The sequence below is a fragment of the Anguilla anguilla genome, chromosome 19 (assembly GCF_013347855.1).
Source record: "Anguilla anguilla isolate fAngAng1 chromosome 19, fAngAng1.pri, whole genome shotgun sequence".
Classification (NCBI taxonomy): Eukaryota; Metazoa; Chordata; class Actinopteri; order Anguilliformes; family Anguillidae; genus Anguilla; species Anguilla anguilla.
The window spans coordinates 2855196-2882486 of NC_049219.1; the positions used below are offsets into that span (position 1 = coordinate 2855196).

Sequence of the window (27291 nt, forward strand, 5' to 3'; positions counted from 1 at the left end):
TTTACAACTGTTTAATTTTTGAAATATATTTAACATATTTTTCTATTTTTCAGTGTTGTAACACTATAGGCCTATGCATATTAATATGTTGAAGAGACTTCAACTTACAGGTTGTTAATGAACCAGGTTGTTAATAAACCATGAATTAGAAAATGAGGTCAACCTTTGTGGACATTATGTTTCTGATCTATTAAGGTAATTTCAGTATCGTTAGGTACCGAGTATCGAATTAGCACCGTTTAAGTTTCAAGTATCATTTCAGTATTGAGTATCGTAATACTAAACCTGGTACGAGTATCAAAGTCAAAATTTCGGTATCGTGACAACACTAGTGTGACGCCTTTTTTAGTTGCGGCGCAGAAACACTGCAGCTGTGCATGCACACCGGACCATCTAAGTGTTATGACATGCCATCTAAGTGTTACGACATAGTAAAGGCCTTGACGGGAAGCGGCCAGGACACATCCATGGCGACGTAACTAAGTCATCCGACAGCGTCTCTTAGCTCAAAATTGGCCATAAGTCATCAATATATCATACGATCATCATGATATTCAGTAGATATGTTGGGTGAAGGCATATGATCGTGAGGACAAAGCCATTTTAAAATCCCTCCATAGGGGGCGCGATGCTCCCACTGCTTGGACCCCTTCCAACGCCGCTTGCGGCTTTAATTATTCTTATTTTTTTCCGGTAAAAGTGTCTGAGGCTCAGCAACCATAAGTCCTGGAGCAACCAAATTTGGCAGGTGGGTTCCTATGGCCCCCCACTACTCAGGCACTAAAAACCACGTACGTCGGCCAGATGGTGGCGCTATAACAAAGGGTTTTGCGTAAAAGGCCATAACTCCCACACCATAAGTCAGATCAACACAAAACTTCATCGACATAAGCATCTGAACGTGCTCTACAACTTTGCCATTGGCCCAACTTTTGTCCGCCATATTGTTTGCCTGCCATTTAGACTTTTTAGTTGAGGCGTGGCAGTTTTCTCCGCAAAAATGTCTGAGGCTCAGCAACCATAAGTTGTAGACCAACCAAATTTGGTAGGTGGGTTCCTATGGCACCCCACTAACGAGGCACTAAAAATCACCTATGTCGGCCAGATGGTGGCGCTATAACAAAGGATCATAGTTTAAAAGGCCATAACTCCCACACCGTAGGTCAGATCAACACAAAACTTCATCGACTGATGCATCTGAATGTGCTCTACAACTTTCCTATTGGGAGCACCTATGTCCGCCATATGGTTTGCACACCATTTGGACTTTTTCATTAGGTGGGGAGCGGAAAAGCTGGAGCTCCAAATCCAAACGATTACGACATCGAGTAAACTTCTTTACGGCAAGCGACAACCATGGCGACGCTAGTTTTTATCAGTGAAAGCACGGTGTGACACTGCCACCTAGCGTGCATGCTAAGATCGGCTACCCAAAGTTTCTTAGTAAAAGCTTTCTGAGAGGATGAATAATTACTTTTCTTTGGCATGGATCCATTTGAAGACAGTATCGGGTGAGTTCGTTAAGTCTTTAAATCTGTCATTATGGTGAGAAAAAGCTAAACAATTTTATTGGTATGTTTTGAGTTTCTGTGCAAACGCGCGAAAACATGCTGGTATAATAAAACAATGACGGTAATACATATATAGTCCGCTTCGTTCCGTTGCTACCATAACATAACGACATACAGCTGCAGTTTCTCGCTGCATTTAATAATATTGAATATAAACAAAATACGCAATTTATGCTGTAAATCGTATCCTCAATTTAATCTCTAAATCGACTGTAAGCTCAGGGTTGTAACTAGGTAGTTGTTTCGTAGGTGACTTAACTCTTCTTAACTATTGCCGTAGGGTCTAGTTTATATCAGTGAGGGGACGGTCAGACGGGAAGCATTGGAAGACAGTGCCGGGTGAGTTCGTTTAATTTTTAAATCAGTCATTATGCTGAGAAATAGCTAAACCATTTTATTGATAGGTTCTGAGTTTCTGTGTAAACGCGCGAAAACACGCTGGTATAATGAAACAATGACGGTAGTCCAATACGTATATAGTCCGCTTCGTTCCGTTGCTACCATAACATAACGACATACAGCTGCAGTTTCTCGCTGCATTTAATAATATTGAATATAAACAAAATACGCAATTTATGCTGTAAATCGTATCCTCAATTTAATCTCTAAATCGACTGTAAGCTCAGGGTTGTAACTAGGTAGTTGTTTCGTAGGTGACTTAACTCTTCTTAACTATTGCCGTAGGGTCTAGTTTATATCAGTGAGGGGACGGTCAGACGGGAAGCATTGGAAGACAGTGCCGGGTGAGTTCGTTTAATTTTTAAATCAGTAATTATGCTGAGAAATAGCTAAACCATTTTATTGATAGGTTCTGAGTTTCTGTGTAAACGCGCGAAAACACGCTGGTATAATGAAACAATGACGGTAGTCCAATACATATATAGTCCGCTTCGTTCCGTTGCTACCATAACATAACGACCTACAGCTGCAGTTTCTCGCTGCATTTACTAATATTGAATATAAACAAAAGACGCATTTTACGCTGTAGTCTGCCAATGTCTAAATAAATAATACGGTCCATTTGAAGACAATATCGGGTGAGTTCGTTTAGTCTTTAAATCCGTCATTGTGCTGAGAGAAATCGTATTCTCAATTTAATCTCTAAATTGACTGTAAGCTTAGGGTTGTAACTAGGTAGTTGTTCCGTTGGTGACTTAGTCTACTACTTAGTTAACTACTGCTTGAATGTTTTCATAGACTGCGTTGTTGCTGTTCTTGTTTGTGTTAGCGTTAATCAGTTTAAACTACTGGGTCCAAGTTGAACTATGCGGTTGTTCCCTGCACTTGGAACGGTATTTCTCTCTAGGGTTTTCGGCACACTTATTCCTGGTTATGTTTATACACTTTGTTGTACGTCGCTCTGGATAAGAGCGTCTGCCAAATGCCTGTAATGTAGGCTACTGTAATATTCCGTAGCAACAAGATAAACCCGGCGTTAGCCCTGAAATATGCCAATACAGCAGTGAAAACGCTGCTCACTGAATAACGAAATAAACGAGACAAAGTTTTTTTTTAAAATTATGCCATGTTATTCTACATTCAATATCTGGGACTAAACTTTGAATAATTATACAATCTTACCACTGGTTTCACGCGTAGAGATGTCCCTTTTGCGACTGAGTGGTCATATATTGTCTTGGACAATCCGTTTGTGATTCCTGTTGCTTCTCATCTGTCAATAAATAAATAAAACGGTCGGCTGCTCTGCGCGTAGGTGGCGAGTTGATAACTCGTTTATTGTGTCGTTTTTTCTCAATGTCGTATTTATTATTTGAAATGTGTATTTATGTGTTATTATTCTTTCTCTGAGGCGCTCTGAAATGTGCATTCTCTGCTAAACTGAGCAATGGATTGGAATCCGTCTGACGTAGTGTTGCACGGTATACCAAAACTTCAACACTTTTTCGGTAATTAAAAAAAAAAAAAAAAAAAAACGGTTTCGTATTTGAATTTTCCGACGTTCGGTAGTTCTGCGTCAAATGTAAAAGCCAGGGAAATGTGTCTCCCGCATTACTGATTTAGAGGATGAAAAGTGTAGTTTGTCAGAATCTTCGCTAGATGGCAGTAGCAACTAAGGTTGCCAAGTGAGGTGACCTGCGCTTGTGCATTCACTTCCCTCATACAGCGCAAGCTTTGACTCAGTTCACTTCAGTAGCAATAGGTGTTCCAATTTGGAAATATTTTATTATAGAGAGATGCTTTATTGTTATTAAAATATGCTGTTTTTAAATCTATTTAAAGGTGAAAGACCTGTTTTAAAGATTATTTACTTTACAACTGTTTAATTTTTGAAATATATTTAACATATTTTTCTATTGTTCAGTGTTGTAACACTATAGGCCTATGCATATTAATATGTTGAAGAGTCAACTTACAGGTTGTTAATCAACCAGGTTGTTAATAAACCATGAATTAGAAAATGAGGTCAACCCTTGTGGACATTACGTTTCTGATCTATTAAGGTAATTTCAGTATCGTTAGGTACCGAGCATCGAATTAGCACCGTTTAAGTTTCAAGTATCATTTCAGTATTGAGTATCGTAATACTAAACCTGGTACCAGTGTCAAAGTCAAAATTTCGGTATCGTGACAACACTAGTGTGACGCCTTTTTTAGTTGCGGCGCAGAAACACTGCAGCTGTGCATGCACACCGGACCATCTAAGTGTTATGACATGCCATCTAAGTGTTACGACATAGTAAAGGCCTTGACGGGAAGCGGCCAGGACACATCCATGGCGACGTAACTAAGTCATCCGACAGCGTCTCTTAGCTCAAAATTGGCCATAAGTCATCAATATTTCATACGATCATCATGACATTCAGTAGATATGTTGGGTGAAGGCATATGATCATGAGGACAAAGCCATTTTAAAATCGCTCCATAGGGGGCGCGATGCTGCCACTGCTTGGACCCCTTCCAACGCCGCTTGCGGCTTTAATTCTGTCATTGTTTTTCTTCGTGTCTCGTTATCCCTCCCTGCTCTGGTTTGATTGTGCTTTGAGTTCACCTGTGTCTTGTTATCTTTGTGGCTATTTAAGTTCTCTGTTTTCCTGACTTGGGTGCTGGTTCCTTGTGTTTCTGCCTGAGAGTATCTGTCCGTCTGTTTCTGCCTGCGGTTCTGTCTGTGTTTTTTTTTTGTTGAAAATTCTGCTGTTTTTGTTTTTGAAAGTGGCCTTGTTTTTGTTCCCTCTTTTCTGTTACCTGTATGAGAGTAAAGTCTTTGATTGTATTTGACTTTTTGGAGTTCCTGGTGTTTTTCCCACTCTGCGTTTGGGTCCTGGTCCCCCGTTACCTGACATATCTTAAATCACGAGGAATGAAAGATCTTTAACTGAAATTAAGTCAGAGCTAATGTGGAGATATCTCTAATTTGAGTTATGACTAGTCATAATTGAAATGGCGATACAGTATCTGGAATTCACGTTTTGGATAGTCAAAACTGAATTGTAGGTATCTTAATATGAGGTCCCATACAACTGAATGGCGAAAGTAACTTCAATCTTACTAGCAAAATGTAATTTGAGATATTAAAAGTTTTGAGTGAAAATGCAGTTAGATCTTAAATTAGCTCTTTGACTAGTCATAAATCAGTTACAGGTACCTGTAATGTGAATCTGGTCAGGCTATTAAATGTTTGTGACACAACACCTTAATTAGCATTAAACGGGCACAGAAAACAAACTAAGATTGGGGGAACTGGCGCCCTCTAGTGTGACGGTTGGATTCAGGTAGGGTTATTTCCCATATATATATATATATATATATATATATAAATAATTAGCACCCCTAAAGATTCTTAGAAATAAAATCAAAATAAATATACACCAATATTAAGAGAAACTCTTGTGGCCTTCCATGGCTTCCTGTTTCACTGGAGGATTAAACTGAGAACCTGCTTCTGAAACCCATTTTTCATCTTTGCCGCAGAGAAAGACAAAGAATTGACGAACGAAATGAAAATGGTTGCTGACCTTTGAAAATCAGGCAATGGATCAAAAAATAAACTGAAGATGCTAGTTACTACTGTGAGGGCAATAATGAAGAAGTTTAAAACTGCTGGAGCGCAGCATGGTGGTGTGTGTGGAGTTTGCATATTCTCATCCAATGTCTGCATGGGTTTCCTCCCACAGTCCAAAGACATGCAGGTTAAGCTAATTGGAGACACTAAATTGCTTGAATGTATGAGTGTGTAAGTAAATGGACTGCATTTATATAACGCTTTTATCCAAAGCGCTTTACAATTGATGCCTCTCATTCACCAGAGCAGTTAGAGGTTAGGTGTTAGGTGTCTTGCTCAAGGACACTTCGACATGCCCAGGGCGGGGTTTGAACCGGCAACCCTCCGACCGCCAGACAATCGGTCTTACCTCCTGAGCTATATCACCCCTGTGTGCCCTGTGATGGACTGGTGACCTGTTCAGGGTTTTTTCCTGCCTCTTGCCCAATGCATGCTGGGAGAGGCTCCAGCCCCTCTCACAACCATGTCCAGGAATATGATGTAGGATGGATTTAAGGATGCATATACTGAAAAGAAAAATACGGTGGTGGATCTTTAATGTTATGGGGCTACTTTGCTCACACTGGTCCTGGGGCCCTTGTTAAGGAAAGCAGCATTGTGAACTCTACCCAAGTACCAGGACAATTTAGCCCTAAACCTGACTACCTCTGCCAGCAGACTGAAACTAGTGGATCTTTCAGCAAGACAATGACCCCAAATTCACATTAAAATCCACAAATAATAAGGTTAATGATACAGAAGCATCATTGTACAATGGCTACAACAGTCTAAAGACTGCTGAAACTCCCTGAAAACCTGTGACTCAATTGAACAGCACAGCCCATAAGCACGGATCAACAAAGACATCAGGATCTGGAAAGATTGTGGGTGGAGGAAGAGTCTAAGATCCCTCCCAATGTGTTCTCTGGTCTTATAACACGTTATGTAAAAAGACTCAGTGCCATTATTCCTGCGAGGGGAGGGTGCACACAGTACCAAATACAGGGGTGCCAATAATTGTGACGCACAATTTTTGTAAAATTGTTGTATCATCTGAGAAATGTGTCATTTTGGTAGTTTCCATTATATCATTAAATATATTCCATATGTTGGACAATGGAAATATACCTCAGCACTGGTACTCCTTATATTGAACGGTCTTAGTAATTGTTATCATGGGTGCAGAATATTTTGGAAGGAATTGTATTACTGTACAAGTTTATGGCTCAGTTAAATTCCAGATTTGTCCCTGTCTGTTCTATGAGATTTGATGTATGTGTGTCGGTGTGTATTATTATCTCATAAAAAACACGTTTTCAACGTACAAAAATGCCAAGTTACTAAAAAGTATTGATATCAAAATGACGCCAAGTTACGATACTACAAACAATATAGGCTATCTTGCCTCACCGAAATGACATAAGATGTATCTCAAAGCAATGCTACCCAATATTTCCTCAGTTCTTTCAAGTCACTTGGCCCTGTGTTTTCTAATCTTACCATTTCACAATGTCATGCAAACTTTCTGTCAGATCAAAGAGACAAATATTTCGAATTGCCTCATGGAACACATTGAACATTGTACATTGAAATTAATGTATAAATTCATTAATGTACAGAACTGCTGCTGAGCAACGACAGGAAGCACATTTCTCCAGAAAACATGTTTATACTTGCTTCTGAACTGAATTTGAGTACATGTGCAAGTTATTGTATATTTGCTACGTACAATAAATACTGCATGTAAAACACATATTGTACATACATACATAGAGAACTTCTTTATCCGCATGGGGACATTTCCCTGGCAGCATCTTACATTCACATTCACGAACACACTTGTACCAAGAAACATACTATCATTCACGCAACAGAAAGCCTGGGCAGCGAAATACATAGGCCTACATACCAATACAAATTGGACATACACACACCTATTCAATCAATCTTGACTGTGAGAGAGCCATCCACACATATGTTTGGCCTGTCCATGTAGTGCATGCTTATACACAGGGCCAAGTGACTTGAAAGAACTGAGGAAATATTGGGTAGCATTGCTTTGAGATACATCTTATGTCATTTCGGTGAGGCAAGATAGCCTATATTGTTTGTAGTATCGTAACTTGGCGTCATTTTGATATCAATACTTTTTAGTAACTTGGCATTTTTGTACGTTGAAAACGTGTTTTTTATGAGATTAGAAAACACAGGGCCAAGTGACTTGAAAGAACTGAGGAAATATTGGGTAGCATTGCTTTGAGATACATCTTATGTCATTTCGGTGAGGCAAGATAGCCTATATTGTTTGTAGTATCGTAACTTGGCGTCATTTTGATATCAATACTTTTTAGTAACTTGGCATTTTTGTACGTTGAAAACGTGTTTTTTATGAGATATCAGTTCTTTTTGCAAAGCGTTTTATTATGAGAGTGAGAAATGCGACCCTGCAAGAAACGGTTGTGGATTATGGCTATCGTTGTGTGAATCTGTACAGTCTGATGAGCGTGTACCGTTCAGCAGTTTCGGTTTGCTATATATGTAAAACAGTGGCTGTGAGAAAGGATGCAGTGGCGTAAGCGTAAACGCATCAGGAACGCAGATGGAATATGGTATGTACTCACGGATTTGACGTCCATCCAACGAGCCTTGACTGACAAAATAATGAACACGCCCGTAGAATTATAACTCCCTAGGTCGCAACTTGTGTAGCCTTCTGTCCTGCTCCGTTTTCTGTTATTTCGTGGAGATGCACTTTTAGTGTTTGTAAGGTTTATCCTTCTGTCCTGCTCCATTGTCTGTTATTTCGTGGAGATGCACTTTTAGTGTTTGTAAGGTTTATAAGGCATTTTGATAGGCTTATCTGCAGGTAGGAATCCTCTTCGCTGTTTTGCTAAACGAGAACCGGAAAACATGATAGTGGAGAATAGGAGCAGACGCATATGTCCCAGCAGGCTTTGCATATGAGAGAAAACAACAGTGTGAGAGAAATTAAAATGAAATTACGAAATTCCGTAGTTGAAACAATATGTTTTTAGCAGAATGGGCATGTAGGTGAAGGTTGACATGATCACGGAGTATAGTGCGAAGTAAATGGAGTGACCATGAGCGAGCTTATATTCCTTATCAAATGGTATATATAACAGTCGGTATTGAACATTAGTTGTTGAAGTGGAGGGTTAAATAACATTGCACTCATTATTTGCTTGTACTGTAATGTAATCTATTGCACGAATGTTTTTTTCTCATGTTCAGTGCTAGTAGTTATACTTATGAGTGAATCATGATTTTAAATGTAATGTTTTAATGCGGAGTTGCAGAACGTACACGTAGTAAGTGGCTAGATACTATGTGGCTAGATAGAGAACAGGGCGAGGTAACATGAATGTAGAAACGTGGCGTTTGCTGATATTAAGGTTTTGTACGGTAGCCAAGTGAAGAAATATAGTTAGTAGAAATGGCACAGTGGTGAACTGGTGTAACTTTTAAATAAAATGAATACATTTGCGTCATGAAATGCATATGGGTGGCCGTGAGTGAGTGAGGTTTACCAGTCTGTGACTTCGTTAGCTAATGCCATAACTATGCAATGCGTGAAATATCATTAGCGAATCTGTCGGTGGTTTTAAAGAAGAACACAAGCCAGTAAGCACAGAAGAGCTTCCGTTGAGTCCATATGGCTTAGCAATATTGTAGCCGGTCAATAACTGAACGTACAGACGGTAAGTCATAATGCATATATCTTAGCAATATTGTAGCCGGTTAATAACTAAACGGTGAACGGCGGGTAGATATGGTGCAAAAGCAATAATTAAGAAGTAGTAGACAATTATTAGTGAGGGTCGAAGCAAGTAAAAGAAACGTGTTCCAAGCTGGGCTTGAGCATACGACCCAGTGTTCCCAAGCCTGTAACCTTACCCACTAGGCCACGGTCGGATTAGCTGTTCAAACTGCGGAGTTGCAGAATGTACATAAGTAGTAATTGTGTGTAGCGTATGTGGCTAGATAGAGAACAGAGCGAGGTAACATGAATGTAGAAATAGAAACGTGGCGTTTGCTGATATGAAAGTTTTGTACGGTAGCCAAGTGAAGAAATATAGTTAGTAGAAATGGCACAGTGGTGAACTGGTGTAACTTTTTAATAAAAGGAATACATTTGCCGTGATGAAATGCATATGGGTGGTCGTGAGTGAGTTTTGGTAAAGAAAATATAGGCGTAAGAAAACGTTAGTGTAAAAGAGGAAATTATCTGCCTGAGGGCGAGTCAGGGTTCAATCCTGAAACCGGAGGTTTACCAGTCTGTGACTTCGTTAGTGCAGCACCATGCCATAGCTATGCAATGCGTGAAATATCATTAGCAAACCTGCCGGTGATTTTAAAGAACACAGGCCAGTAAGCACAGAAGAGCTCCCGTTGAATCCATGTGGCTTAGCAATATGGTAGCCGGTTAATAACAGAACGGTGAACGGCGGGTAAATATGGTGCAAAAGCAATAATTGATAAGTAGGCTAGTAGACAATTATTAGTGAGGGTTGAAGCAGGTTAAAGAAACGTGTTCCAAGCTGGGTTTGAACCTACAACCCCATGTTCCCAAGACTGTAACCTTACCCACTAGGCCACAGGCAGACTAGCTGTTTGAACAGGAAATGTTTCAGAGTAAAAATGTATGGGTATTTTGCGTGTGTATGCGCGTTTTTGATTGGGTCGTGTAGGTGCAGATTTGGCTGGTGTCAGTGAAATGTCCAATGGGGAGACATGTTGTTAGTGGGATAGGCGGCAGGAAAAATAAGAATGAGAAGAAGAAGAAGAAGAAGAAGAAAGAGAAGAAGAAGTAGAAGAAGAAGAAGAAGAAGAAGGAGAAAACGCAAAATCCCCTTAGTTTGGGGCTTTATTGTGTGGACATGTGAAGTTGTTTATGAATTCTGTCTGTTGAAATGGGGTCAGAATGAACAGAATTTAATGTTTTTAAGGGCTGAGTGTCTGTGGCTGTTGTGGTTATTTCTGTGGGGAACCCTGAAAAGTGCCAAAGTCTCGGTGCTGTATAGGTATGGGGCATGCCCCCGCCAAGGCGTAACTTGGCGGGATGGCATACCTGCCATCCCAATGTCTGTGCGTTATCATGTTCTTCTTGTGTGTATTTACAGGTCTGCCAATTTGGGTCAGAACCCACTTGTGAATCTGATCTGGTGTGTTCAGGTGTCCTGAGACAGGGGGCGCTGTTTCTAAAATGAGTTCGTCAGAGGAGACTGAGACTGACGATGGAACCCACGGCCTTGCGAGAAAAAGGTAAAAATGCATGAATCAGAGAGTTAATGTGCTGTGAGTTAGAGCTGCAGTAAGAAGATGAGTTTAAATGGAAGCCTTGTCTCCATGTGCTGTGAGTTAGAACTGCAGTAAGAGGATGAGTTTAACTGGAAGCCTTGTCTCCATGTGCTGTGAGTTAGAGCTGCAGTAAGAGGATGAGTTTAACTGGAAGCTGTGTCTCCATTAGGGCTTGGCCGAATGCCATTTTTTAGGCTTCGGACATTTGTTGGTGTTTCCAAGCGAAGCTCCGAACGTTCGTTCTCACAAAAACACGGTTAAAAATGAGAAATACCGTAGGCCTATTAGCTTTCATTACCGAAAGCTTCAGTTCATTATACATCCAGTGGGGGGCAACATTGTATAGCCTAGCCGTGAATGAAGGGTTTCAAGTTTCGTATTCCCATTTATTGAAAAGATCAAATAACACAACAGTTATTTCCAAAATTAAATTTTATTGCACAAAGTCGTTATAAAATCAGCAGATCAGTAGCCTAGTAACAAAAATGTAACAGGTGCAATCTCAGCACGATACAATAAAAAGCAATCATTGTCGGACAAATGGCTCTGGCAAATAAAAATAGCTAGCGGAGAAGAAAACATTGTGCATACAACTTAATTAAATAATAAGTAGGCCTAGTTTGGGACATTTTCAAAATGTTTAAATAAACGAATGGCCTCGCTCGGCCGAGTGAGGTCCAGTGTACGATCTCCTTCTTGGTGATCGTGGGATCGGACAACACAGCTGTCACTGGCCATCGTTGGTCCACTAGACGTTCCAACATTGCCAATGTAGAATTCCAACGAGTGGCAACGTCTGGGATTAGTTTGTGTTCTACGATTTTCTGCTGCTTTTGTTTGTCTTTCAGAGCAGCTGTAGCCTTTGCGCTTTTTCGGAAATGCCCGACAAGGTTCCTGCCTGCGGACGCTGTGCGATTTACTGTGCCTTGTTTTAGGGATGTGTTAATGCACAGCTGTAGTGTGTGTCCCAAGCAGTAGACCCCCTGAATGCTGCCCCACTTTTCCGACTCTTCCTTCAACGTTTCGGTGCACAGCTTCACGTTGCTGGCATTATCATGGACAACGGCTACTCGCTTGTAGTTTGGTATGTCGTAAGCGTCGGCCACTTCACCAAGCCGTCGCGCTATGTTCACGCCAGAGTGTTCCACTTCCAATTCATTTGTTTCCAACACGTATCCCAGTAGTTCCCACTCTTCTGAAACAAAGTGGCAGGTGACAGCCATGTACGCCTCCATCCTCATCGAGGTCCAAATGTCCGTTGTAAGTGCTACTGCGGTGGCGTTTTCAATAAGTGAGAAAACCTTCTCCCGCACTTCCCCGTGCTTCAGGGTCAGGGCATTGGAAATAGTGGACCTTTTGGCCACTGTGTAGCTGGGCATCATTGTCTTCATTAATTTCTTGAACCCCTCACCTTCAACTATATTGATGGGCCTCATGTCCAGGGCAATGAATTCAACAATGCAGTCCACCAACTCACTCTTTCTTTTCTCACTTAGCGGCTTTTGGAACTGAAGCGTCTGCTGCATTGTTGAGGAGGTTGATGATGCTGAGGGCTGTGATACCAGGGGATGCACCTATAATAATAAATTGGCTATAATAATAATAATAATAATAATAATTATTATTATTATTATTATTATTATTACATTTCTTTGACACCAATGGCCTATACCTTTAACAGCAGTTAGCCAATGCAAAGTTAGCTAGCTAGTTCGTTAACTAACTGCCTAGGCTAGCCTACTAGGCTAGCTACAGGATATCTTTTCACCGACAAATTAATTATAGACATACTTACTGATTTCAAATGAGCAGTCAGATTTGTTGTGCCGTGGTATGCAACTTGCTGGTTACATATTTGACATTGAGCCTTTTTCTTGTCATCGGTAATTTTTAAGTGTTTCCAAACAGCCAATTTTTTCGCAGTTGCCATTGTGCTAATGGACACATGGACTGAAGCGTTTGTAGAGTGAGTGACGTACGTTACGTGCTCTGTCTTTTTTTTTTTTTGGTTATCTAACCTATCCTCAAATTACAAACAATAATGATAATAATAATAATAAAAGCCGCAAGCGGCGTTGGGAGGGGTCCAAACATTGGCACTATCGCGCCCCTTATGGAGCAAATTTAAAATGGTTTTGTCCTCATGATCATATAGCTTCACCCAACATATCTACTGAATGTCATGATGTTTGTATAAAATATTGATGGCCAATTTTGTGCTATGAGACGCTGTCGGATTACTTAGTTGCGTCGCCATGGATGTGTCCTAGCCGCTTGCTGTAAAGGCCTTTACTATGTCGTAACACTAGGATGGCCCGGCGTGTATGTAGAGCTGCAGTGCTTCTGCGCTGCAACTAAAAAAGGCGTTAGACTAATGTTGTCACAATACCAAAATTTTGACTTTGATACCGATACCAGGTTTAGTATCACGATACTCGATACTGAAACGATACTTGAAACTTAAATGATACTGATTCGATACTCGGTACCTAACGATACTGAAATTACCTTAATAGATCAGAAACGTAGTGTCCTCAAGGGTTGACCTCATTTTCGAATTCAGGGTTTATTAACAACCTGGGTTATTAACAACCTTTAAGTTGAAGCCTGTTCAACATATTAATAAGCATAGACCTATAGTGTTACAACACTAATAGAAAAATATATTAAATATATTTCAAAATTTAAACAATTGTAAACTAATATAAAATAATCTTTAAACAGGTCTTTCACTTTTAAATAGATCTAAAAACAGCATATTTTAATAACAATACAGCATCTTCCTATAATAAAATATTTCCAAATTAGAACACCTATTGCTACTGAAGTGTACTGAGTCGAAGCTTGCGCTGTATCAACGAGGAGTAATGCACGAACGTACGTCACCTGACTTGGATAACTTAGTTGCTACTGCCATCTAGCGAAGATTCTGACAAATTACACCTTTCATCCTCTCAATCAGTAATGCGGGAGACATTTCCCTGGCTTTTACATTTGACCTAAAAGTACTGAACATCGGAAAATTCTAATACCGAACCGTTTTTTTTAAGTACCGAGAAGGTATACCGTGCAACACTACGTCAGACACATAGGCCTATTCCAATCCATTGCTCAGCTTAGCAGAGAATGCACATTTCCGAATGCTTCAGACATATAAAATAATACATGTTTCAAATAATAAATACGACATTGAAAAAAAGGAAACAAAAAACGAAATATCAACTCGCCGTCCTTGCTACCTGTGCGCTGCCCGCAGAGTAGGCTACCGTATTATTTATTTTGACTTTGGCAGACTACAGCATCAATTGCGTCTTTTGTTTATATGCAATATTAGTAATTGCAGCGAGAAACTCCAGCTGTAGACCCAAGAAAGCTTGTTATATTATGGTAGCAAATGGAACGAACCGAAATATTTTGAGCAGTAATACTTACATAGCAATGATGAAATTTTATGTGTTCAGTAGATAAAGGCAGAGACAGTAAAGAAATGATAGTCCTATCCGCTTCTGTTTTGCTCCAGAAAACGATGTCAGATAGGTCTATCAGCAAACATATGGCTTAGCTATGCCCAGAAGTCCTCAACAATAATAGTATTTTCCAAGAAATAATGAAAAATTGTTGACAACGTTTTGTTAGGTGCAGCCCCAGAGTGAATGCGTAAGTGAATGCGATGATAAGACTTTTTTCGGTTACGATGACCGATAAAATGCGATTCCAGAAGCAAAATCAGACATGTTATACATAGTTAGAAAGCTTATACTCTCACCTACTGAATAAATGAATTGTCAATCAAGCCAGGCTGTACAAAAAAGGGCGGCAACGCTGTAAACAACAGGTGTGGTATTTTTGAAGGTACCCAGGCATCACAGATGCACGTATATTTCACAAACGGATTGTCCAAGACAATATATGACCACTCAGTCTCAAAAGGTACATCTCTACACGTAAAACCAATGGTAAGGTTGTATATTTATTCAATATTTAGTCCCAGACATTGACTGTAGAATGACATGGTATCATTTTTTAAAACGTTGTCTCGTTTATTTTGTTACTCAGTGAGCAGCCTTTTCACTGCCGTATTGGCATATCTTAGGGCTATTGTCGGGTTTATCTTGTTGCTGTGACGGAATACGATTTTTCAGTGGTGAAAGAATATTTTTGTGAATGCCCAGATAGACAATATTTTCCATTATGAAGTTCATATCCTCCCCTCACTGATAAAAACTAGACCCGACAGTGTTGGATTACGTAGTTGCCTCGCCATGGATGTCTTCTAGCCGCTTGCCGTAAAGGAGTTTACTAGATGTCGTAACACTTTAGATTTGGAGCAACAGCTCTTCCGCAATGCAACTAATAAAAAAGTGTAAATGGCGGGCAAACAATATGGCAGACATAAGTCCCAAAAGCATTGGTCCCAATAGCAAAGCTGTAGAGCACATTCAGGTGCATAGGTCGATGAAGTTTTCTGTTGATCTGACTTTTGGTGTGGGAGTTATGACCTTTTAAACATGACCCTTTGTTATAGCGCCACCATCTGGCCGACATAGGTCATTTGTAGTGTCTGAGTAGTGGGGGGCCATAGGAACCCACCTACCAAATGTGGTTGGTCTAGGACGTATGGTTGTTGAGCCTCAGACACTTTTAGCGGAGAAAAAAAATAAATAAATAATAATAATCCTAACAGATACAATAGGATTCCACCAGCTTCTCTGCTTGGACCCTTAATAATAATAATAATAATAATAATAATAATAATAATTAAAAAAACGAATCATCCAAATCCTGCATCGAGATTCGAATGCCAATATACTGAATGAATTCCAAATCCTTCGAACGTTCGGGGCCAGCCCTAGTCTCCATGTTAGAGCTGCAGTAAGACGATGAGTTTAACTGGAAGCTCTGTCTCCATGTGCTGTGACTTAGAGCTACAGTAAAAGGATGAGTTTAACTGGAAGCTCTGTCTCCATGTGCTGTGAGTTAGAGCTGCAGTAAGAGGATGAGTTTAACTGGAAGCTCTGTCTCCATGTGCTGTGAGTTAGAGATGCAGTAAGAGGATGATTTTAACTGGAAGCTCTGTCTCCTTGTGCTGTGAATTAGAGCTGCAGTAAGAGGATGAGTTTAACTGGAATCTCTGTCTCCATGTGCTGTGAGTTAGAGAGCTGCAGTAAGAGGATGAATTTAACTGGACGCTCTGTCTCCATGTGCTGTGAGTTAGAGATGCAGTAAGAGGATGATTTTAACTGGAAGCTCTGTCTCCTTGTGCTGTGAATTAGAGCTGCAGTAAGAGGATGAGTTTAACTGGAAGCTCTGTCTCCATGTGCTGTGAGTTAGAGCTGCAGTAAGAGGATGAGTTTTACTGGAAGCTCGGTCTCCATGTGGTGTGAATTAGAGCTGCAGTAAGAGGATGAGTTTAACTGGAAGCTCGGTCTCCATGTGGTGTGAATTAGAGCTGCAGTAAGAGGATGAGTTTAACTGGAAGCTCGGTCTCCATGTGGTGTGAATTAGAGCTGCAGTAAGAGGATGAGTTTAACTGGAATCTCTGTCTCCATGTGCTGTGAGTTAGAGAGCTGCAGTAAGAGGATGAATTTAACTGGACGCTCTGTCTCCATGTGCTGTGAGTTAGAGATGCAGTAAGAGGATGATTTTAACTGGAAGCTCTGTCTCCTTGTGCTGTGAATTAGAGCTGCAGTAAGAGGATGAGTTTAACTGGAAGCTCGGTCTCCATGTGCTGTGAGTTAGAGCTGCAGTAAGAGGATGAGTTTAACTGGAAGCTTTGTCTCCATGTGCTGAGTTATCCTGCTTTCACACAGCGAGCAACTGGGTTGATGGGTTGCTCAAGTTTACTAGGCTGAGGGAGGGGCAGGAGTTTCCCTTTGTATCCTCTTTGGGGTTCTGTGCAACTACATATTTTTGAAGAGAAATAATAGCGTAACAAAAGACGCATATTTTCCATATAGCCAAATGTCATCTCTTTTTGTTTCTATAGTTATGTCAGACACTGATAAATATTTTTTATTGCTACCTCGTTGGCCATATAGCTCTCTATATCTCTCTCACTAGTTAGCAACCTAGCTAGTGACCTGTCTATCCCTCTCACTAGCTGGCTAGCAATCTCTCCATATCTCTCTCACTAGTCAGCTGCCTAGCTAGCGATCTCTTTATCTCACAGACTAGCTTGCTAGCAAGCAAGCTGAAACTGCCATCCAAGTGTCATTTTCAGATGCTTATCCCTGTACTCTTTTTTTAAAAACGTTGTATAACACCGGGTGTAATTGTACCATAATGATAAGTTGTTTGCCAATTTTTCTCACTGAGCGGGATAATAATTTGCGAATTGGTATCATATCGGTTGGAGAAATAGGAAGCCTGAAACCCTGATTGGCTGTTGACGGGCAATGCCAGCAAAAAGTTATACTGTGAGCAACATTTTTAGGGGAACTTTGGTTGCTCAGTTGCCCAGTTGCTCGTGTTTCTGGGCCTTGATCAGCTACATAGCGAATGAATGGACTTCCAGCAACTCATCAACCGAGTTACTCACTGTGTGAACGCACTATTACAGCTGTAGTAAGAGGATGAGTTTAACTGGAAGCTCTGTCTCCATGTGCTGTGAGTTAGAGCTGCAGTAAGAGGATGAGTTTAACTGGAAGCTCTGTCTCCATGTGCTGTGAGTTAGAGCTGCAGTAAGAGGATGAGTTTAACTGAAAGCTCTGTCTCCATGTTTTGTTCACAGGGTTCGGGTAGAGATGGCTGGGTCACCTGTACCCAGCTGTCTGTCTATGAAGAGTGACCATTCAATGATTAGTCCAATCAACTTAAGAGGAGAGGTCACAGGTGATCAAAGGTAATGAACCACGTTCGTATTGAATTAGACCTGCAGCAAGAGGATGAGTTTAACTGGAAGCTCTGTCTCCATGTGCTGTGAGTTAGAGCTGCAGTAAGATGATGAGTTTAACTGGAAGCTCTGTCTCCATGTGCTGTGAGTTAGAGATGCAGTAAGAGGATGAGTTTAACTGGAAGCTCTGTCTCCATGTGCTGTGAGTTAGAGCTGCAGTAAGAGGATGAGTTTAACTGGAAGCTCTGTCTCCATGTGCTGTGAGTTAGAGATGCAGTAAGAGGATGATTTTAACTGGAAGCTCTGTCTCCTTGTGCTGTGAATTAGAGCTGCAGTAAGAGGATGAGTTTAACTGGAATCTCTGTCTCCATGTGCTGTGAGTTAGAGAGCTGCAGTAAGAGGATGAATTTAACTGGACGCTCTGTCTCCATGTGCTGTGAGTTAGAGATGCAGTAAGAGGATGATTTTAACTGGAAGCTCTGTCTCCTTGTGCTGTGAATTAGAGCTGCAGTAAGAGGATGAGTTTAACTGGAAGCTCGGTCTCCATGTGCTGTGAGTTAGAGCTGCAGTAAGAGGATGAGTTTAACTGGAAGCTTTGTCTCCATGTGCTGAGTTATCCTGCTTTCACACAGCGAGCAACTGGGTTGATGGGTTGCTCAAGTTTACTAGGCTGAGGGAGGGGCAGGAGCTTCCCTTTGTATCCTCTTTGGGGTTCTGTGCAACTACATATTTTTGAAGAGAAATAATAGCGTAACAAAAGACGCATATTTGCCATATAGCCAAATGTCATCTCTTTTTGTTTCTATAGTTATGTCAGACACTGATAAATATTTTTTATTGCTACCTCGTTGGCCATATAGCTCTCTATATCTCTCTCACTAGTTAGCAACCTAGCTAGTGACCTGTCTATCCCTCTCACTAACTGGCTAGCAATCTCTCCATATCTCTCTTACTAGTCAGATGCCTAGCTAGCGATCTCTTTATCTCACAGACTAGCTTGCTAGCAAGCAAGCTGAAACTGCCATCCAAGTGTCATTTTCAGATGCTTATCCCTGTACTCTTTTTTTAAAAACGTTGTATAACACCGGGTGTAATTGTATCATAATGATAAGTTGTTCGCCAATTTTTCTCACTGAGCGGGATAATAATTTGCGAAATGGTATCATATCGGTTGGAGAAATAGGAAGCCTGATACTCTGATTGGCTGTTGACGGGCGATGCCAGCAAAAAGTTATACTGTGAGCAACATTTTTAGGGCAACTTTGGTTGCTCAGTTGCCCAGTTGCTTGTGTTTCTGGGCCTTGATCAGCTACATAGCGAATGAATGGACTTCCAGCAACTCATCAACCGAGTTACTCACTGTGTGAACGCACTGTTACAGCTGCAGTAAGAGGATGAGTTTAACTGGAAGCTCTGTCTCCATGTTCTGTGAGTTAGAGCTGCAGTAAGAGGATGAGTTTAACTGAAGGCTCTGTCTCCATGTTTTGTTCACAGGGTTCGGGTAGAGAAGGCTGGGTCACCTGTACCCAGCTGTCTGTCTATGAAGAGTGACCATTCAATGATTAGTCCAATCAACTTAAGAGGAGAGGTCACAGGTGATCAAAGGTAATGAACCACGTTCGTATTGAATTAGACCTGCAGCAAGAGGATGAGTTTAACTGGAAGCTCTGTCTCCATGTGCTGTGAGTTAGAGCTGCAGTAAGAGGATGAGTTTAACTGGAAGCTCTGTCTCCATGTGCTGTGAGTTAGAGCTGCAGTAAGAGGATGAGTTTAACTTGAAGCTCTGTCTCCGTGTGCTGTGAGTTAGAGCTGCAGTAAGAGGATGAGTTTAACTGGAAGCTCTGTCTCCATGTGCTGTGAGTTAGAGCTGCAGTAAGACGATGAGTTTAACTGGAAGCTCTGTCTCCATGTGCTGTGAGTTAGAGCTGCAGTAAGAGGATGAGTTTAACTGAAAGCTCTGTCTCCATGTTTTGTTCACAGGGTTCGGGTAGAGAGGGCTGGGTCACCTGTACCCAGCTGTCTGTCTATGAAGAGTGACCATTCAATGATTAGTCCAATCAACTTAAGAGGAGAGGTCACAGGTGATCAAAGGTAATGAACCACGTTCGTATTGAATTAGACCTGCAGCAAGAGGATGAGTTTAACTGGAAGCTCTGTCTCCAGGTGCTGTCAGTTAGAGCTGCAGTAAAAGAGTTTAGCTAAGTTGTGTCTCATGATTTATTCACAGGATTCACTGCTCAGATAAACTGTTCTCCTCAAAACAGGTATGAAATGTTCTTTTTCTATTTTAATATTTGAAGTTAATATGACTTTCAGACGGTCAGATTGAATATCCATTCAGGTTTATTAAAGTTTATAAAAAGTGCTCTGGCCCTCTTTGGCTCACAGAAAGACTGGATTCTTTTTTAGGATCCATAAACGATGGCAGTGGATGACTCCAAACAGATTGTTTTAAAGTTCAAAGGCTTTATTTGTCACATGCATATACATACATATAAGTTTTATTTCACACTGAGACAGCACACCTCTTCATGTGTTTATTTCACTCTGATACAGCACACCTCTTCATGTGTTTATTTCACTCTGAGACAGCATACCCTCTTCATGTGTTTATTTCACTCTGATACAGCACATCTCTTCATGTGTTTATTTTACACTCTGATACAGCACACCTCTAAATGTGTTTATTTCAGTCTCTCCTGCGCACTCTGATGAAGCTGAAGAAGACTGAAAAGTTGAAACTGTTTCAGAGCCATCTGAGTCAGGATTGCCCAGAATGCTTTTATAGTAGAAGAACAGAAGATCCTTCTGTACTGGATACGTTTATGAAGATGAAGGAATTGTTCAAGAGTCATCAAATTGCTGATTACCCAGAATGCACTGAGAGAGAGCAGGAGGATCCTGAGGCCCTGTACATAGTTGAGAAGATGCTGGAGACCTGTGGCATTGAGAGGTCTCTGAAGATCACACTCCATATCCTGAGGAACATGAAGAAGAAGGATGTCACTGACCCACTGGAGAGAGATGAGCAGCACAGTAAGAATTTTCTCTCATTGCTACTGTGGCCATTAGAATGCTGAAATGAGTTTAGCCAACAAATATAACAGAGTACAAAATAACAGAGTACTGATTTATAGTATTCACACTTTGATAATAGTGTTTTACATCAACAGTCTTGCATATAAAAAACATCACTCAGCATGTACAGGAAGGCATTTCAATTCAAATATAGCATCCAGCAGTAATAATGGGGGCAATCAAATGCACATGAGATTAAATGTTTCCGAAAGACTTTAAAACCAGGAGCCTTGGGATCAAAAGCCAGTTACTAAACCACTGTCCCATCAGACTGACTGCCCTGAGGTTTTATCCTGGATTAAAGAGCACCGATCATAATAATTATAAGATAATTAAATTACTGCATGACCCATGAAGACCATATTTACCATAAAGACACATCATACTATGAACAATTTAGATATTGAATGTTGAAATGGAAATGAATCCTTTTTATGTTTTCATTGTTGTGTGTACAACAGTTTGTGAGAAGTGTGAAACACTACTAGAGGTATGGGCAACACTTTACTTGAAGGTGCAGTTATACCATATAGGGCATATCTTCATGATACATAACAAATAAACCTTGCCTGTTAATTTCACAATGTGTCCTCATGATGCAGAATTATTTCATATTAACAGACGAGATGTAACAGGGCTGGCCTTTGTTTCGCATGTGTAATCAAATATATTGTTAACTGTTCCATGTTTTCTACATTGGCGTTAATCAGTAATAACCTCTTGTTACCAAATTAGTTACAATTTAACTATATAGGTATAGCTGCAACTTAATGTGCAACACTTTCAGAGCTGTGTAAAACATTGTGAAAACTTTCTGCATAAGTATTTTTTGTCTATTTCTGTTATTTTAAACATTGGTTCTCATATTTCCTCTCCTCAGATGAATTCAAAGAAAATGCCCAGCAGGCACTGAAAACTCATCTGAAGAAGAGGTTTGAATGTATATTTGAAGGTTTAGCAAAGCAGGGCCACCAGACCCTCCTCAATGAGATCTATACAGAGCTCTACATCACAGAGGGGGGAAGTGGGGGGGTCAATGATGAACATGAGATCAGACAGATTGAGATAGCATCGAAGAGACAAACCACACATGAGACTGCAATCATCTGCAATGACATCTTTAAGCCTTCACCTGGACAAGAGAAACCAATCAGAACTGTGCTTACAAAGGGCATCGCTGGCATTGGGAAAACAGTCTCTGTGCAGAAGTTCATTCTGGACTGGGCAGATGGAAAAGCCAATCAGGACATTGATTTCATCTTCACTCTTCCTTTCCGAGATCTGAATCTGAAAAAGGAGAGAGAATTTAGTCTCATGGAACTTCTGCAGCACTACTATCCACAACTGAAAGAGATCAAAAGTTTTGAAGATGATGAAGTCAAAGTTGTGTTCATCTTTGATGGTCTGGATGAGTGTCGACTTCCTCTAGATTTCCAAAGCAATGAGGTCTGCTGTGATATAACAGAGTCATCATCATTGGATGTGCTGCTGACCAACCTCATTAAGGGGAATCTGCTTCCCTCTGCCCTCCTCTGGATCACCTCCCGACCAGCAGCAGCCAATCAGATCCCTCCTGAGTGCGTCCACCAGGTGACAGAGGTACGAGGATTCAATGACCCACAGAAGGAGGAGTACTTCAGGAAGAGAATCAGAGATCGGAACAAGGCCAGCAAAATTATCTCACACATAAAGTCATCCAGGAGTCTCTACATCATGTGTCACATACCAGTCTTCTGCTGGATTTCTGCCACTGTACTGGAGACAATGTTGGGTAAAGTACGCAATAGAAAAATGCCCAAAACTCTGACTGAAATGTACACACACTTCCTGCTCATTCAGACTAATGTGAAGAATGAGAAGTATCATGGCACCAATGAGACAACCCCAAAGAAAATGTCAGCATCAAATACAGAAATCATCCTGAACCTGGGGAACCTGGCTTTACTACAGCTGGAAAGGGGCAATCTGATATTCTATGAAGAGGACCTGAGAGAAAGTGGCATTGATGTCAGTGAAGCTTCAGTGTACTCTGGGGTGTGCACAGAGATCTTTAAAGAGGAGTGTGGGTTGGGTGAGAAGAAGGTCTACTGCTTTGTGCATCTGAGCATTCAGGAGTATCTGGCTGCCTTGTTTGTGTTTCATTCATATGTGAATGAGAACAGAAATGTACTCAGAGCAGAAGAATCAAAACCTTGCAGTGACAGAGTGCAGCTGTCTGAGTTACACACGACTGCAGTGGATCAGGCCTTAGGGAGTAAGAATGGACACCTGGACCTTTTCCTCAGATTCCTTCTAGGCCTCTCTCTGGACTCCATTCAGACTCTATTAGGAGGAATACTGACACAGACAGGAAGCAGATCACCTGTACCAGGTCCACAGACACAGACAGGAAGCAGATCACCTGTACCAGATTGGATAAAAGCACTATATAAATACAGTCCATTTACCATTTACCATTTAGATCCACAGACACAGACAGGAAGCAGATCAGAGAGCATTGAGAAAACAGTATTGTACATAAAGGAGAGGATCAAAAAAGAATCTTCAGCAGAGAGGACCATAAATCTTTTCCACTGTCTCAATGAACTGAATGACAGCTCTCTAGTGAAGGAAATCAAGAATTTACAGAGATCAGGAAAACTCTCTAATGAAAAGCTGGAACCACACCAATGTTCAGCCATGGCCTTTATGTTACTGATGTCAGAGGAGATCCTAGATAAGTTTGACTTGAAGACCTACGAAACATCAGCAGCAGGTTATCAGAGACTGCTACCAGTAGTCGGGAACTGCAGGAAGGCCATGTGAGTATGGTGTAATAATTAAAGTAGATAATGACAGCATGTTTTTATAAACACTTCATAGTTAAAGTGAAAATAGAATACAATAAAATTGTCAGGCAAGTGAGAATTATGATTTTTGAGTCAAGCTATTTTAACAGATTGTGCCCTCATTTAATGAATACAGAAGTACCATCAAATGTAAAAAATGTATCCAACATGGAAAATGTATTTTATTAGATGTAATTTACATATTATCATTAAAGATACCAGTTATTAAATACATCATGAATTCCTTGTTAGGCAAACCAATGTGATGGATCAATAATGGCCCAAACATACAACTCGCAGATTTAAATGAAGAGAGGGTATAGTATGTTACAGTATTAAGATGAACATATTCCCCATCAAATAAAAAAATACAAGCTACACTTCCTTGACACAAAATTAGACAGACATGGAAAATAAATAATATAATTGTGAAAAAAATGAATGAGAACCACAGAACCGCAGAACCACAGCTCGTCTGTCCCACTGTGACCCAGGATGGTAAAATAAGCAGCTAAAGAATCAAGACCAGAGATCCAAGACTGTGATCAAAAAAGACCAAGGCAGAGCTGAGAAGCAAGGCAAATGGCATAAGATCACAGGCTAACTTTTGCTTTACAGGCCAACACTTTATTTCAATTTTTTAAATAATTTGTATTTTAACAAAGGAGCTTTGTCACTAAGCAGCTTTACCGGCCCCCAAAGAGTAAGCCTAGGGCAACAGTGGCAAGGAAAAACTCCCTGACTGATAACAGGAAGAAACCTTGAACAGAATCAGACTCAGAGGGGGAACCCATCTGCCGCGGGCAGGCACCGGTTTGTTATGGAAAATCAACAGTGGCAGGAGGCGGGGGTGCCCAGTTGGTCTAGCTGGTCTAGGGCTGGAGCTCCGGGCCAGGGGGGGGGTGCTCAGCAAACTTGGGCTAGAGCTCCAGGCAGGTGTCCAGAGCCGAGGAAAACGAGAACAAAAACGTTGTTAGGGGGTTCAAATGGTAGAATAGCAAGCAGAGCAGAAGAAACAGAGGTGCCCACGTGCGATAAGGAAAACCCCGGCAGAATAAGGCTATGGCAGCATAGCTAAGGGAAACAGAGGCAGGGGCCAACGCAGCCATGAGGGCAGCCTGAGACAGTCATCACCAGACCATGACCAGTTCAGCTTAACACAGCACTACCAATGATGATCCAGTGACAGCACTAACCGCTCAGTCTACCAGAGACTCTATAGCTATGCCACCACCCACTCCTGCCCCTCAAATATAAGAGAGACTAAAAATTTATGTTTTGAGCCTAGCTTTAAATGAGGTGATAGTGTCTGCGCCCCAAACATGGGCAGGCAACTTGTTCCACAGGAGGGGAGCACAATAGGAGAAGGCTCTACCTATGGTACTTTTAGATATTCTAGGAATAACAAGGAGGCCTGCACCCTGCGAACAGAGCGTTCGTCAGGGAATATAAGGAAGAAGTAAATCATTTAAGTACAAAGTGGCAAGCCTATGTAAGGCTTTAAAGGTAAGAAGTAGTATCTTATAGTCTATTCGGAATTTAACTGGCAACCAGTGAAGCGATGCTAACGCTGGGCTGATGTGCTCGAATCTCCTTGTTCTAGTGAGAATACGAGCTGCTGCATTTTGAATTAGCTGGAGCCCTTCAGAGAGGAATTTGCACATCCAGACAAAAGAGCATTGCAGTAATATAATCTTGAAGTAACAAAGCATGAACTAGCTTTTCTGCATCATGTAAGGACAGTATTTTCTGAATTTGAGATGTTTCTCAAGTGATGAAAAGCAACCCTGAACCAAGAGAGTGCCTGTCCAAGGAGGCCTGCAAGATTTTCAAGTCTATCCAGAGGGATGAGGTGATCAACTGTGTCAAATACCACACTTAAGTCTAGAAGCACAAGTACAGAGATGCAGCCATGGTTGGAAGTGAGGAGTAGGTCATTGAGTACTTTGACCAGGGCTGTTTCAGTGCTGTGAGAGGGTCTAAAACCAGATTGAAAAACTTCCAATATATGATTGGAGTGCAAAAATGAACCAAGTTGTTTTGAAATGGCCTTTTCTAGTATTTTAGAAAGAAAGGGAGGTTCGAGATAAGCCTGTAGTTAGACAGGTCATTCACATCCAAGTTTGGCTTCTTAAGAAGGGGTTTGATGGCTGCAAGTTTAAGAGTCTGTGGTATGTGTCCAGACGCTAAAGACACATTGACAATATGTAACATTGGTGTTCCAATCACTGGTAATAGCTCCTTGAAAAGCTTCGTAGGGATAGGGTCTAGAAGACAAGTAGAAGATTGTTAGGTATTAACTATGGCATTAAACTCCATGAGATCTATTGGAGCTAAAGAGTTCAGATAGGCCGCCCGTCTTTCTGAAGATTCTTCTGAAGATTCTGCATCCATGCGTTGAGCGGATGGAAGGGCAGACCCTATATGAGGGGTAGTAGGAGAACTTTGAATCTTGCCCCTGATTTTTATAGCCTAATTTTGTCATCAAAGAAATTCATGAAGTCATTGCTACTAAATGATATTGAGGCACATGGATCAACTTGATTCTTGGTCAGTCTGGCAACAGTGTTAAACAGGTGCCTAGGATTGTTTCTATTTTCATCTATTAAAGTAGATAAGTATGATAAACGTGCTGTGGAGAGGGCATGTTTATAAGTTAGTAGACTGTCTTTCCAGTCCTGGAGGAATACCTGCAATTTAGTAGAACGCCATTTGCGCTCAAGTTGGCATGAAGCTTGTTGGAGAGCACGAGTATGGTCATTGCACCAGGGTGCTAATTTCTTATAGCGGACTTTCCTCTTCTTAAGAGGTGCGATAGTGTCCAGGGTTCTGGAAAGTACGTAATTTATGTTGTCTGTCAGCTGATCAATTGAGCTAATGCTTGCATTTTTGTATGTGTTTGGGTGGGAGCCAAGGAAATCTCCACAGTGCACAAATGAGCCTGGGAGCTCATTAATAAAAGCATTTGCAGTCCTGGAGGAAAGCTTACAGATAAGGTAGAATGAAGGATATGGTGACACATGACAGACTTGTGAAAGTTGGAAAGTAATTAAATAATGGTCTGATAGCACAGGGTTTTTAAGCATAACTGCAATATTTGCTATTTCTGTATCATAAGTTAAGACCAGATCAAGAGTATGGTTATGAGAATGTGTGGACTGATGTATATGTTGATCGAAGCCAATAGATTCAGTGATAGACAAGAGTGCTGATCTGAGAAGATCACCTTCACTATCCATGTGAATATTGAAGTCCCCTACAATTACTACTTTATCTGAATTAACAACCAGTCTGGAAAGGAAATCAGCAAACTCAAGTAAAAAGCCACTGTATGGCCCTGGTGGCCTGTATACAATTGCAAGGATAAAACGGACTGCTTTTTTGTCTGGATGTGCAAAACTGAGAACAAGCACTTCAAAAAAGTTACATTTGAAGCCGGATTTCAAAATAGCAAAAAGATTAGAATGATATACAGCAGCAACACCACCGCCACGACCTGTCAGACGGGGAACGTGAGTATAGCTGTAGCCAGGAGGGGTGGATTCATTTAAGGCAATATACAGTTTTAAGCCAAGTTTCAATTAGGCTACACATAAGATTTCAACTTGGTGATCAGTAATTAATTCATTTACAAGAGTTGCCTTATGGGCTAGTGATCTGATA

General features: G+C 40.9%; 1 protein-coding gene across 1 annotated transcript in view; it reads left to right on the plus strand.

Annotated features, from left to right (window-relative positions):
• LOC118218911 (protein NLRC3-like) overlaps window positions 1-23735 on the plus strand; it is a 34369-nt gene extending 10634 nt beyond the window's left edge. The window contains exons 2-9 of the mRNA XM_035401664.1: window positions 10713-10854; window positions 17621-17731; window positions 19217-19327; window positions 19703-19813; window positions 19950-19986; window positions 20416-20758; window positions 21681-23164; window positions 23294-23735. Coding sequence (XP_035257555.1) covers window positions 10796-10854; window positions 17621-17731; window positions 19217-19327; window positions 19703-19813; window positions 19950-19986; window positions 20416-20758; window positions 21681-23164; window positions 23294-23605 — 2568 coding nt within the window. The 5' untranslated portion in view covers window positions 10713-10795 and the 3' untranslated portion in view covers window positions 23606-23735. The remainder of the gene's footprint in view (window positions 1-10712; window positions 10855-17620; window positions 17732-19216; window positions 19328-19702; window positions 19814-19949; window positions 19987-20415; window positions 20759-21680; window positions 23165-23293) is intronic.
• Window positions 23736-27291: the final 3556 nt, after the last annotated feature.